This window comes from Ceratotherium simum, chromosome 27, assembly GCF_057802395.1.
Source record: "Ceratotherium simum simum isolate JZ-2026a chromosome 27, ASM5780239v1, whole genome shotgun sequence".
Taxonomy (NCBI): domain Eukaryota; kingdom Metazoa; phylum Chordata; class Mammalia; order Perissodactyla; family Rhinocerotidae; genus Ceratotherium; species Ceratotherium simum.
The window spans coordinates 40,181,954-40,195,677 of record NC_141926.1 but is presented as its reverse complement, the minus strand read 5'-3'; the positions used below and the strand labels follow the sequence as shown (position 1 = coordinate 40,195,677).

Below are 13,724 nucleotides of genomic sequence, written 5' to 3'. Positions count from 1 at the left end.
ACTAGCTTCAATAAACAGGTCACCATTAATCCACTAAGAGGAAAAAAACACTGTAGGTAAACACATTACCCTATATATGTATGCATCTTCTAAATCAGTAAAAAGAAAACCAAGTACTCAATTGTAATTTCAAATTCAAAAGAATCTTTCTCTTCTATGGCATTGAGGTACAATTCTCATTAATTTTTGTAACAAAGTATACACTGCAGAGACTTTCTCATTTTTGTGTCAAAAATGAATTAAACATAACTCTGAATAGTAATAAGTGCTGTAATGTTGTCTCCCTTTTTAATTTACATGTGCAGCAGCCTTTAATGATATAGTATGCAACTCTTCCAGCCAATCCAAAGAGACAAAAAGATTCAATTATTCTCCAGATCTATAAGCAGTTACATATTTCCCTTATATATCAGAATTTCATTACTGCTGAAACAGATAAAAAGACAGCATACAGTAAAAGACTTTATGATCAATAATCGAGTCCAAGGATCTGGTAGAAATGCATAAAAATACATTACATTTCATAATATATAGCCTCATTACTGCTAAGAAGAATGCTGTCACCTTTCAAACAAAACACCTTCTTTTTAATAAAACAAAGAGTAAAAACATCAGTAAAGCTCTATATCAAAATAATGAAAGTATAGATCTATAATTAAGATGTCATTAAGTGATTTGAATTGACATGATAATTTAAGAAAACATCAAGTATGCAGTTTGATAGTTATAACAAATGTACCTGGTGGTCAAACTTATATTCAGAAATTTCATTCACAGATCTTTAAATTAGTAGCACAATTCCTAGCAAAAGTCCTTAAAACTTTTTTTTCACAAATAAGTCTATTTAGCAAAAAAAAGATAACTTCTGGGGTGAATTAACCCAACTGCAAATGAGTATACAGTTAAACACTCTCACTGCACATCCTCACTGTCTTTTTCTTATTTTGCCCTATACTTCAAGTGCAATAGTCACCAGATTGCCAAAAGCACCAGGAAGCGCAGCAATGAAAATATAAAACTGATATTTATGTCTCTGAAAATAGTTGACAGATAATAAGCAATTAAAGCTAGGATGTTTGGCTTTTAATATTAAAATTTTTTCTAATTTAATTTGTAATATCATAATAAGATACGCTTTTCTCCTGTTCCAGTAAATTTTCACTATCTAAAATTGAAAAAAAAAAAATAAACCTTTTCCCCCAGAGTACCATAACAATAACTGAAAATCACAATATTGGTACCGAAACACTGAAAAAATAAAGTGCCATGTTAAAGATTAAACAGCAATCTCAGAAAAGAACACGCATAAAACCCATTTCACATAATTGCATTACATCCTAAGCCAATTTGGCAGTTATTCCAAGTACTGTAAATGGTTAATAAAAAGTCAATAAATCAAAAAATCTTTTTTTCACCCACTCAGAGTAAGCAAAAATGTATTAGACTGTGTGATAAATTAGTGGTAAAATGACATTATGTGCTGAAATGAAGGGTACAGTGGCAAAGACGATGGCTTTGTTATCCTCCCCAAAATAATTTTGCTGGCATTGAAACAGTCAATACAAGGGCATGGAGGAGTTAGCCAGGTCTGGACTGAGGAGCACCCCGCCTGTACCAATCACTGTCTAGCCACCACGGCTCCTTTTGTGGCAGTTAGACCCTTACAAAGAAGCGATTCTTTGGTTAAACCAGCAGCAACCCAGACTCAATATGTAATGGGAAACACGATTTTTAAATAACGTGAATGAATCTGATCCCTGGGAGGTGTCAATGAAAATATCAAGACAAATTAATCGACGTCATATAAACATACATCAGAGGCATTGCTTATAAACACCAATTTGTATATTCCTGTACATTCACTTTTTTCCTCTTAAGATGACATTGAGTTAAATATCTGAAATAATTCAAGTATTTAAAATGTAAACTTCTTTGCAGATAACACATTCCACATCTACTTTAGACAGCAAAACATAATCCTAAGGGAGAAAAATCTATTATGAAAACTAAACGCAGGCACTTTCCCTGGGTTTCTTTTATTTGTCTACTGGAGTCAGTCGAGAAGCATTTGTTTCACATCTCTGCTGATGGGGTGTTCTGAGGGCAAGACCCACCCAGGCCCAAGTTCATTTTGTAACCCTCCCCCACACATGCCTATAAGTAGCACAGCTCCAGACTAAAGGAGCAACAAACCCAGCAGACGAAACCAAGAAGGCACTGTCACATCGCCCGGCACTGACACTCGGGGGCCAGCAGCATCCTGCCTCCTCGGAATGCTCAAGACCTCGCGAAGGAAAAAACGGGGGGGTGGGGGGGGGTGTCAGACGGAAGAAGCCAGATCGCCCAGGTGAGGCTGAGGCGGGGCGCGTCAGAAGAGATGGGGAAGCAGAGAAGTGACGCAGAGGGCGGTCACCTGTGGGGCCACTTGGTCCAGCCCCGCCCCCAGGGACAGCAGCGAGAACCGCGGCCGGAAGCCCCCAGAGACGCCCGGGGAACGCAGAGCGGGGCCTCGCCCGGCCTGGCACTCACCATCCACGGTTTTCTTCTTGAAGAGGGACGCCATGGTGGGGGACGGCGCCCGGCAGCTCGGCGCGGTCCGGCCCGCACCTGGAGAGGACCGGAGGGAAAAGCAGGCCCCTGGAGGGCTGCGGGCGGCGGAGCGACGGGCCGCAGAGGAAGGCGAGGTGTCCGGGCAGGACCCGCGGAGGGCGGGGATCCGCGAAGCCTGCCGCAGCCGAGTCGCCCGAAGCTCAGGTGACCGCGAAGTAAGACACTTTTTGGAGAAGTCACTTCTGGGCGGTGCCTGCGCGCTGTGCGTGCGCCTGCGCAGTGCGGCGCCTGAAGCCGCCGCTGCCGCCCTCACCTCGGCAGTTGCCCGCTCTTCCTGCCAGAGGGTCGCGGGGCGGGCGGGGGCAGGCGGGGGCTTCCGCGTGCGGGTTGCGTGCTGAGTGTGACGGAGGTGAGCCTTGTTTAGCCCTTTCCTCCTTGCCCCGGGGGAGGCTGGAAGCAGGGGTCCCCGGAGACCGAGGACGAGTGTGGGTGGTCCCGGAACCAGTTGATTTACGACCCCCCGGTTGCTGTCAGTGTGGGTACTGTCCTAAGTGCGGGGCTGGAGTTGTGAGGTCCGAGCCCGGGCGCTTGTCCCCGGAGCGCACGCCCTCTTCCGCCCTGCCTCGCTCGGCGCTGTCCCCGCCGCCCCGCGCGCCCCTGCGGGACCCCGGCGACCGCCTGCCGCCGCGGCCCGGGGCCCCGACCGCCGCCGTGGGGCTCTGGGGAGCCGGCGTCTGGGCTCGTCTGGGCTCGGGGATGGCGGAGGGGGAAGGGAGTGGGGAGCAGCTTCCTTAATGCAACGCTCTTTATTTAATGTTCTTGGCTGGAAACGTGAAAAAAATCCACACGTATTTGTACACCGGTTTAAATGAATCCAACTCTATTTCTTTAAAATTCGATTTCTTGTAATGGCTCAAGAAAAAATCATGACTCTACTGTGACCCTGTTAGAATACTACATAGCTGTATATTGGTGTTTAATGTGAAAAAAAAGCCCCATATCATGTTAAAGGAAAAGCATAATGAATTATTTAAAGAATCCTGTGTGTGTAAGCATAAATATGGAAAATACAATCTTTGGATCAAGACCTTAAGTTCATCGTTTTACTTCATTGTGTGTGGGTGTGTGTGTGTACACTCGTATCTCAGTTTAACATATTATTTCGCTATTTAGAATCTTAGTTTTGCTTTGAACTTTTTCCTCCCAATTAGTGCTTTAAGCACCTCCACAGGATAAAAAGAATAGGAGCCTTTTTTTTTACATAGATGTGATTTCTGATAGGAAAGACGCTCCAATAGTGTCAATATTTTATTAGTCATCTCTGGCTTTATGAATCATATCTCAAGGAGTTTTAAGTATTTGTGGTAGTCAGACTTCCCGTTCCCATCTTTTTCTCCTCATAAGATATCAAAGCTTTCAGCGCCACCGATAATCCTGCTGTTGCTGCTAAAATTTAGCTGAGTCTGCTCATGAAAACTTTCTCAGAATGCTGTAGTAATCTGCAAGGTATAATTGTCTTACTCCTCCTCAAGTTATTCTGGATATTATGGGAAGGTGAAGAAGTAAAGAAACAGGAAAAAACGTCAACGAGGAGACCTAGTCTCTGCACCCTAAGTTTGGCCTTTTCTGGAGTAAACTCCATGGTGAGAAGGCGGTTCGCCGGGGCGGCCTGCTGTAAGGAACGGCGCTGAGCTGTGCTTGAACGCGTGAGAGGAGATAAGCTGTGATGTGAGGGGTAACCGTGCTCCTCCCTGCTGCAGTCACTCCTGTGTTATTACTCCTACACGATCCCCCCCACTGACCCAATTGTAACAGTTGGGAAAATGCCAAAATACTTAGCAGCAACCATATGGAAGACCCTCCGAAAGTGCACAGCAGGAGCTAAAGACAGGGCTTGTTCATTACAATAAAGACGAAAGTGAAATATGTAGAATTTCAGCTCAGCAGGCTAATAGCGTGATTCTCTCATAGTCGGAAGCAGGCTGGCATGCACCAGGCTAGCTGGCACCCATTCTGATTAGTTGGTGGCCCAACTGTACCAGTTCATATTTTGTCTATTACTGTTATTTGAAGGGCATGAAAAGTTAAATGTAGCTGAGATTTAGGACACTCAGAAGCCATAAACTAGAATACAATGGTATTCACTTGTTTAAAACCACCATCATCACATACAAACTCACTGAATCAACAAAAGACACATATGCATAGTGGATAGAGAAAACGTCTTAATTTTATTCTTTTTAAATCTCCTTAAGAAATAATGAACTAATATCCTATGGTCACATCATTATGACCCAATACTCTTTTTCTAAATTGCTCAGACAGTGAAAACTATTTATTATATATCTAATGACACATACCACACTATGTGCTGGGGACGTACCAGTGAAGAAACACATATGGTTCCTGCCCCCTTTTCTGTTGCCCACATTGCTACCATGGTTTTCATCTTTGCTCATTCGCTTGTTACAATTCTGACACCAGTTCAAATGTGTGGTTCTTTTCTCCCACACCAAGCAATTCTCTGACACCAGCTGGGTGTTCTATAATTCAGCTGAATTCCGACACTATCTACCTGGAGACAGCATCAGATCCCACAGGTTCAAGGTTCGGTCTCACAAGGCTGCCCTCACTTCAGGTGCCAGTTGCAAGTCCAGGTGATTACCTGTGCTTCTGACTGAGCTGCTATAAATCAGAGGTTCCCAAAATCCCACCTCTGGCTTCCATTAATTTATTAGATGGGCTCCCAGAGCTCAGGAAACCTGTTTACTCACTAGATTGGTTTATTACAAGAGATATTAAAAATGCGAATCAACAGCCAGAAGAAGAGATACACGGGGCAAGGTTTTTTTTTTTTTTTTTAATCCTTTAAATTTTATTTATTTATTTATTTTCCCCCCAAAGCCCCGGTAGATAGCTGCATGTCATAGCTGCACATCCTTCTAGTTGCTGTATGTGGGACGCGGCCTCAGAATGGCCGGAGAAGCGGTGCGTAGGTGCGCGCCCGGGATCCGAACTCGGGCTGTCAGCAGCAGAGCGCTGGCACTCAACCGCTAAGCCATGGGGCCGGGGCCGGCCCAGGGCAAGCTTCTGAATGCAGAAGCTTCTGTCCACTTGGAGTTTGGGGCAGGCACGGCAGCATGTGGATGCGTTCTAGTTCGCCGATGTGGCAGCTCCCCAAACTCCGTCATTTAGGGTTTTTATGGAGGCTTCATTATGTCGGCATGATTGATTACATCATTGGTCAGTGGTGACTGAACTCCATCTCCAGCCCCTCTCCCCTCCCCGGAGGTTGGAGGGATGGAACTAAAGTTCCAGCCCTCTGATCACGTGGTTGGCTCCTCTGGTGACCAGCCCCCATCCTTAGGTGCTTCCCAAAAGTCACCTCAGTAACATAAACTCAGGTGTGGTTGAAAGGGGTTTGTTATGAGTATTAAGACACCTTGATGGCTCTTATCACTTAAGAAATTCCAAAGGTTTTAGGAGTTCTGTGCCAGAAACAGGGACAAAGACCAAATATATATTTCTTATAAATCACAATATCACTCTCATCCATGCCAGAGAAGCAGACTTTGGCTCAGTATAAGAAAAAGAGCTGCTCAGGGTGGAGCTGTTCTGAAGTGGGGTGAGAGCTGTGGGAGGCAGCGAAGTCCTTGTCAAGGAAGTAATGAAGCGGGAGCAGCTTTTTGCAGACGGGATTCCTTTAAAGGAGCAAAGGCTTGTTTAGAAGGTTTCTAAGGTCCCTTTAAAATCTGGAATTTTATTATGAATAAAAAAATCAGGCCAAATACCTTGGTGTATGGTGTTTCACATCCTACAGATAATACTACCAAATCTTGTTGGCTTCGCCTTCACCTTCACACCAAAAAGATATAGCATTTCACCATTTTGAATCATTCCTAGTCAAGTAATCTTCATCGCTCATCTGGATCCTTACCACCTATCTTAGTTCCCCGCTTCCCTTCTTACCTCTCTCCACTCTGGTCTCAACACAGCAGACAGAGTGGTCTTGTTAAAATGTAAATCAGATCATGCTGTTCTGTTTCTCGCAAAGAGATCAACATAAAGTGTATTCTCAATACTTATGTCTGGACCACACACACGTGCACGCACATGCACACACACACACACACACACACACACATCTGTTCTACAGATTAAACTTCTGTTACTCATCCATTAAATGTCCAAATTTTTACCATCCAGGTTGCCTTCCTAATTATTTCCCTTCATTATGTGTCACTCAGGTGGAACATAATTGTTTAGATCAGATCTTAGAATTATGACATCTATTACCTCCCTTGTCCGTACACTGTATTTCTGATAGCACTCTCTTTGATTGCATTAGCATTTTTGACTATCATATTCTTGGAATCGCCTCAAACTTTTAGTCAAGTAAACTTTTTTTTTCTTTTCTTTTTTGTGAGGAAGATTGGCCCTGAGCTAACATCTGCCAATCCTCCTCTTCCTGCTGAGGAAGACTGGCCCTGTGCTAACATCCGTGCCCATCTTCCTGCACTTTATATGGGACGCCACCACAGCATGGCTTTCCGAGCGGTGCGTCCATGCACGCCTGGGATCCGAACCAGCGAACCCCGGGCCGCTGCAGTGGAGCAGCGAGCACTTAACTGCTTGCGCCACTGGGCCGGCCCCTCGTCAAGTAAACTTTTAGCACATTTTTTTAAATATAAATTTCTACTCAGTCCCATCCTGTACTTGATTGATGGATAATTTAACCCAAATACAGACCTTTTTGTGCATCAGTAGAGACATCCATGCATCTTTGCAGTGACTCACTATGAGCACTTTTGAGGTATTGTAGCTTTCTATGAATCCATTCATACTAAATCATCAAGACTTTATTTAACTTTCATTTTTAAGACCATTTTAAAGATTTTTGTAATCTTTAATAAGACTGAAAAACTTTTCTGTTGAAATCAAGGTACATTATGCCTATGTTATATTCATATTTTATCACTTATAGCAACCATAAAGAGATGGAATATTCAACTCATCTTTTATAAGAGATGAGCTGAATTTGGCATAATTCATTCCTGAGGAAAAAATATTCACTCCACGTGATCAATGATTTCTTTTCCAAGTATTAATAAAACAATTTAATAATCTATTCAAGGTTGTTTTCTGGAGTATTTCATAAAACAGTTTCCTCCTCTTTGAAAACCAGAATATTTGCATTCTTCAGTATTTTGTGTCTTAGGTTATAATTTGAATGGAAGCCCTCTTCTACTCTATTGGCTCAGGCAGGCATAGGACATCATGGTTGAGAATGCTGACTCTGGACACAGACTGCCTGGGTCCATAACCAACTCTGTTACCTTCTAGCTATCAGATCTGGGGCAAGTCACTGAACCCACCTCTCCATGTCCATTTCCTCACATGTAAAATAGGGATAATGTTAGTACTACCTTCACATGGCTGTTGAAAGACTTAAATGTGCTAATATATGTAAAACTCCCCGAGTATTGCCTGACACATAATACGCACTAAGAAGGTATTATCTATCTGAATTATTGCTCCCAGCTCACTTACCTTTTTATGTTTTTTCGAGAGTAATCTCTTCCCTCTGAAATTCACTCCATCCTAGCCACATCCCCTTTAGTCCATTTCTTTCTCCTTAATTTAAAAAAACATCTGATTTTCTGGTCTTTGATTCTATTATTTTCGTAGGAATTGACTTAGAGGCATATGTGTCTAACATTGGTATTTATTTTTTAGAAGGATTCATTACATGTTTCCCTGTGTTGGTTTTTTCTCCCCAGCATTGGATCCTAAGCTCCTTGGGTTCAGAGAGAATGTCTTGTCATACTCTTCAATCATTTCCCTATATTTATTTAAATATATTTATTTAAAACTTAGCAGTGCAATAGCATCTTTATATTACCTGGTTTCAATATTTTTAATGCTAAAATGACATATAATACATTTGCATTGACTTGACACACTCGATTTCAGATCTCTATATACCTGAAGGGCAGCCGATATTATCCATCTCCATAAACAACGTAGGTCTAGAGAGCCTGGTTCAAAGTCAATAAATAATTCCGTCTTAGCTCTAGGTAAGGATTTAGGGTGGATATCCCAGTTTTTGTTTCCTGTTATACTTAGGTTTAAATTTGGGCACGCTGCAAGATAGTTTGCTATTTCACCAACTACCTTACACTATAATCTGCTTTATATTTAATAATGCTACAGAACAAAATATGACTATTTATAAACAAAATTATGACTAACGTCAACTTATATAGCATTTAAAATATTTTTAGAGACATAAGCTTGGGACAGAAAGAGTCATTGGCAAAGTCTAAAAATCTCTTATTTCTTATAAGAATTAAACAATCAACAGAGAATTGAACAGCTTTTCCAAGTCCTATAGCTAGTAAGGTGTTGAGCCAGAATATGTGAGGACAGACTCCTTTACTGTGTGTATAGTTCATAGCCAACCAGTTTGACTCTGTCAGTTACCTTGTGACTGACTGGACTGGTTGAACGTGTTCAGACGGCAGGACAGCGAAGAGTGTGGACTGTCTGAGGCTGCTCCTTCCAGCATTCACTTCCAGAGGACCGCGAGGTTTGACTTCAGGGAAGGGGAAACTAGAGAAGGATCTCCCGTTGTTCCTTCTCTTCCTGGCTCCCATCTCTTCTCAGTACTCATCATCTACACGTGGACCCCTCTCTCAACAAGTCCACATTCAGAGCAGATAGGCAGCACTTATTCTACCTGACCGAAAGACAAGACTCAAAGGAGATTATCTCAAATACATGGATCATTTTTGTACATTTCAAGCCAAATAATGTATGCAACATTTTCCCATGTTTCAGCATTAAAATTTGGAATTTTTTCTATAGTTTCTGCATTTCATGCTTTCATAGTTCGAGAAATTCACCTCATTTCTCTTTGTCAAATCTTGCTTTTAAAAATATATGCTATAAAGAATGAGTCGGACTAGTCAGACATTTAGTCAATGGAAAAACTAAATGAGAACCCTAAATGTGTGTGGCTGCACATCATTGGTTTTATAGTCTAAAAGAGTTCATGTGTTATTTGGAATATGTAACAACACGATCCTTTTTGAAAAATAAACTAAACTTTGCCCTGCATTCCTCACAGTGTTAATAGTAGTTGCACATGAGTAAATCAAGACCGAATTTGTGCCCCCTGGCACAACACAGCATATGTACATATTTGCTCTTCAACACAGTAAGGACTCTAAGTGTAAAACTACCACACAAAACAGAAATGAACTTCAATGCAGGCGTAATGGATTTGGTTCTTCAATAAAATAAACCTTAATAGCTATCTCACTTTCTATTTCAAATGAATGGAAATTAACAGAGGCTCTGGGTGTTAGATCTCGGTAAATTAGGAACTATGAATAATTTACTAAAACAATGGTATTGCATTTTCTATACAAATAAGTGGCCTTTTTATAATGATATGCATTTCAAGCCACATTTAAGTGGCGTTCTCTTCACTGTTTTATTCAGTCATGTAACAAATACGTATAGCACACCTATTATATGAAATATGTAATGCTGGTTGGTAACTGAGGGATTAAAAATGAACTAGACATGGATTTTGTTCTAAAGAAGTTAAAAGTCCAGTAAAGATATTAGAGGTATATTAGGAATTAAATGACAAGGCACAATATATAGCTGTAAAACTTGGGGCCACTAACAAAATTACATAACTAATTGAATTTATGACTGTAAATTTGATGTTTGGAAATCTTTCAGAGACTTGGACTATAATTAATGTATGATATTAAAAATATGTACTCATTTTTAAAATGTCTTCTCTTAAATTTGTGTCTCTTACATGTAAGGAAGTGATTCAGAAGCTCAAAGATGCCTAAGAGCAGAAGAAAAATTAAAACAACTTTGAAAATAATTTTAGATATTTTTGATGCAAAGAAATATAAGAATGTCTAAAGTGTCTAAAGCCTGAACTTACTGATAGGCACAATAGTAATGATAAGTAATATCTGAATGTATATAATGTTGAGACTCTGGGAAAATACTGTATCATATTTTCACAGTTTAGTATGAGAATTGCTTATCTTCAGTCTCTCTATTTCTACTTTATTTGTGAGAATTACAATTTAGGTTACAAACTGCCAATTCAAAACATAAAATAAAAAAATTAAAATTTTAATGTTTTTTTTTCATTTTTTTATTGAGGTAACATTGGTTTATAACATTATATAAATTTCAGGTGTTCAATGTTACTGTTATATTATATAATTTTAAGATAAATCATTCATAAACAAAGACCTGGGCATTCAGTTTGTTGGAACATTGTTAATATGTATTTAGACCCAGTTTGGGGATTATTCTCTACCTGAGACTAACTTTTGCGAGGTCCTTATGATAACACAATCAGTGATCATACTTAATGATGACCTAGTCTCTGTATGGCATAAAGAGATATAATGAAGTATTAAGATAGAATCTCTGCCTAATTAAGAATAATCTATTTTGGATGATGACAGCTAACCCCACAAGCAAAGTAACTTATGTTAAGAGGGTTAAATCTGCAGTGCAGAACAGCACGTTGATTTGTCCTGTCGGAACAGACTTCCTAGGTTGAAACAATTTTTACTGACAACAGCCGCTGCCTTTGGAGATATGGAGAGTGTCAAGGACAACTTGGAGATTAGTTGGCACAGGATATTGATTACAAGGGAGCCTGTTCAGAAGTTGTTTTCTCTCCATCTCTTTCTTGGATTTCTATCCCTGGTTTTACAAATTATCACAAACTTAGTGCCTTAAAACAATGCAAATACATTATTTTACAGTTATGGAGGCCAGAAGTCTGAGAGAGTCTCACTGGAATAAAATCAAGGTTTCATCAGGGCTGTGTTCCTTCTGGAAGCTAGAGGGGAGAATCTGCTTCCTGCCTTTCCAATTTCTGGAGACTACATGAATTCTTTGGCCCTTTGCCCCTTCCTCCATCTTCAAAGCCAGCAGTGCAGTATCTTTAAATCTGTCTTTGTCCTTCTGCCCTTCTTCCATATTTAAGGTCACTTGTGATTACATCGGGCCCACCCAGATATTCCAAGATTACCTTATGTTAAAGTCAGCTGATCAGCAATCTTAATTCCATCTGTAATCTTAATTCTCCTTTGTCATGTAACATAACATATTCACAGGTTCCGGGCATTAGGATGTGGACATCTTTGAGGGACAGCATTCTGCCTATGACAGGTGAAACTAAGTGTTTAAGTAAAGTATTGCATTGGCTCTGCATAACATTCCTTGGGCTATTCCAGTTGTAGATTGTTTTCCCTATGGTACCTAACACCTACCATATGGTTATAAAAAACACTGTTGACCTAACTGACATGAATATGCTGTTCTTTGCTACCACTGTACATCATGGTTAGATGTGTTCAAAATGTTACCCTATCTAGCTTTCATTTGGCAGAAGTATTCTTGAAGCTTTCTTACATCAGCCGTAACAGATTTCTAGGAAAGCGAGTAAAAGATATATGGAGCACGCGCTCCGCTGCTGGCGGCCCGGGTTCGGATCTGGGCGTGCACCGACGCACGGCTTCTTCGGCCATGCTGAGGCCATGTCCCACATACAGCAACTAGAAGGATGTGCAGCTATGACATAGAACTATCTACTGGGGCTTTGGGGGAAAAAAACAAAAAAGGAGGAGGACTGGCAATAGTTGTTAGCTCAGAGCCGGTCTTCCTCAGCAAAAAGAAGAGGATTAGCATGGATGTTAGCTCAGGGCTGATCTTCCTCACACACAAAAAAAATTAAAGATATACGGACAAATCCTGACATGGAATTTTTTATTGAAACAGACTTGGTTTAATACTTTGTTCCAAATTCTGCCCTATGAAGATAGTGCATTATTTAATTAATATTTAATTTTGGACTCAAGCTGCATTGATCATCAACATATCTAAATGTTTAAATAACGGACTGCCTTTTTCTTTTATCCTCCACATATATCTGGCACATAAGGGCCCAATAAATATTTGTTATATTAAGTCAACAATATTCAATCAACATTCAGCTTATAATTTAAATGCATTTCAAAAATGCATATTTGAATAATACCACTCAGTTTTATTGTCAAGAAAGACAAACTAGGTAGAACTAGACCAAAATGCTCAATAATTTTATTCAGTCATTCATTTCTTCATTTGTTCACTTAAGCTAGAATTTTGGAGGTGAAAGAGATCTTATAGGTCATCTATTACAAGCTCTTCATTTTACAAATAGATATATCAGAACCCATAACCAAGAACTGCTGAATCTCACTGTTGGTCAGTGGAAGGTGTTAAATTAGGAACTCGGATGACCCAACTCTCAATCCTGTCCTCTAGGTCTGTCTTAATGAAGAAGCAGAGATTAAAGAAGAGAGATCACCATCAGTGCTCAGGGTATAATTCAAGTGTTCACTGAGGTTGGTTGTGTAGGTAGGAGAGGCCAGCCCTTTGGATTAACTTCTCCTTCTCTTAGGTACCTTTGAGCTAGGAAATTTTTTCTTCCGGCAAATGATTTCTGCCATTCAATATGGAGATTCAGTAGAGCACTCATTAATATTTTTATAAATATATTTTAATTTTAATGAGGACAGAAAATTATTTTAGGTCAGAAGCATAAATGGGCAGAGATGATATCAGTCTCTGAAAGGAATGGTACAGAAATGGGATTGGGATGATGGAGATGGGATTTTTTGAAGCCCTGTCCACAATTTGCTAAGGAAATTAGAAAGTGATAAAAGCAATTCTCATGAACTAGTCAGGATGTACACATGTACCCAGAGCATCATTTAATTTCTAAACCATTAGAAACAGTTCTTAATTCTCACAGTTCCCTCAAACCCAGCCTGAGGTGATCCTGGTTGGGGTGGTGGGGTAGAGACTGAGAGAAAGTACTGTATTTCTGTGGGACACATTCTGTAACACAGAAGCAAAAAGGATAAAAATAAAAAGGGAAGACATTTTAATTCAATTAAAATTACAAAGATTTGGTATCTTCTAAGGTATGTTTTTAAACTGAAAAATAAATTACAACAGGTTTTATGTCAAAAGAATGCCTAATGACAAGGAAGACTTTTCCAAAATAGAGTTAGAAATATTGGTCAGTAAGTTATATGAATACAAATATAAATTATGGTTAATCTTAGTCATTT

General features: G+C 40.2%; 1 protein-coding gene across 1 annotated transcript in view; it reads right to left on the bottom strand.

Moving 5' to 3' along the window:
- Positions 1-2,750, bottom strand: part of CHMP2B (charged multivesicular body protein 2B) — a 29,355-nt gene extending 26,605 nt beyond the window's left edge. The window contains exon 1 of the mRNA XM_004440074.3: positions 2,530-2,750. Coding sequence (XP_004440131.1) covers positions 2,530-2,563 — 34 coding nt within the window. The 5' untranslated portion in view covers positions 2,564-2,750. The remainder of the gene's footprint in view (positions 1-2,529) is intronic.
- Between the last annotated feature and the right edge of the window lie 10,974 nt (positions 2,751-13,724).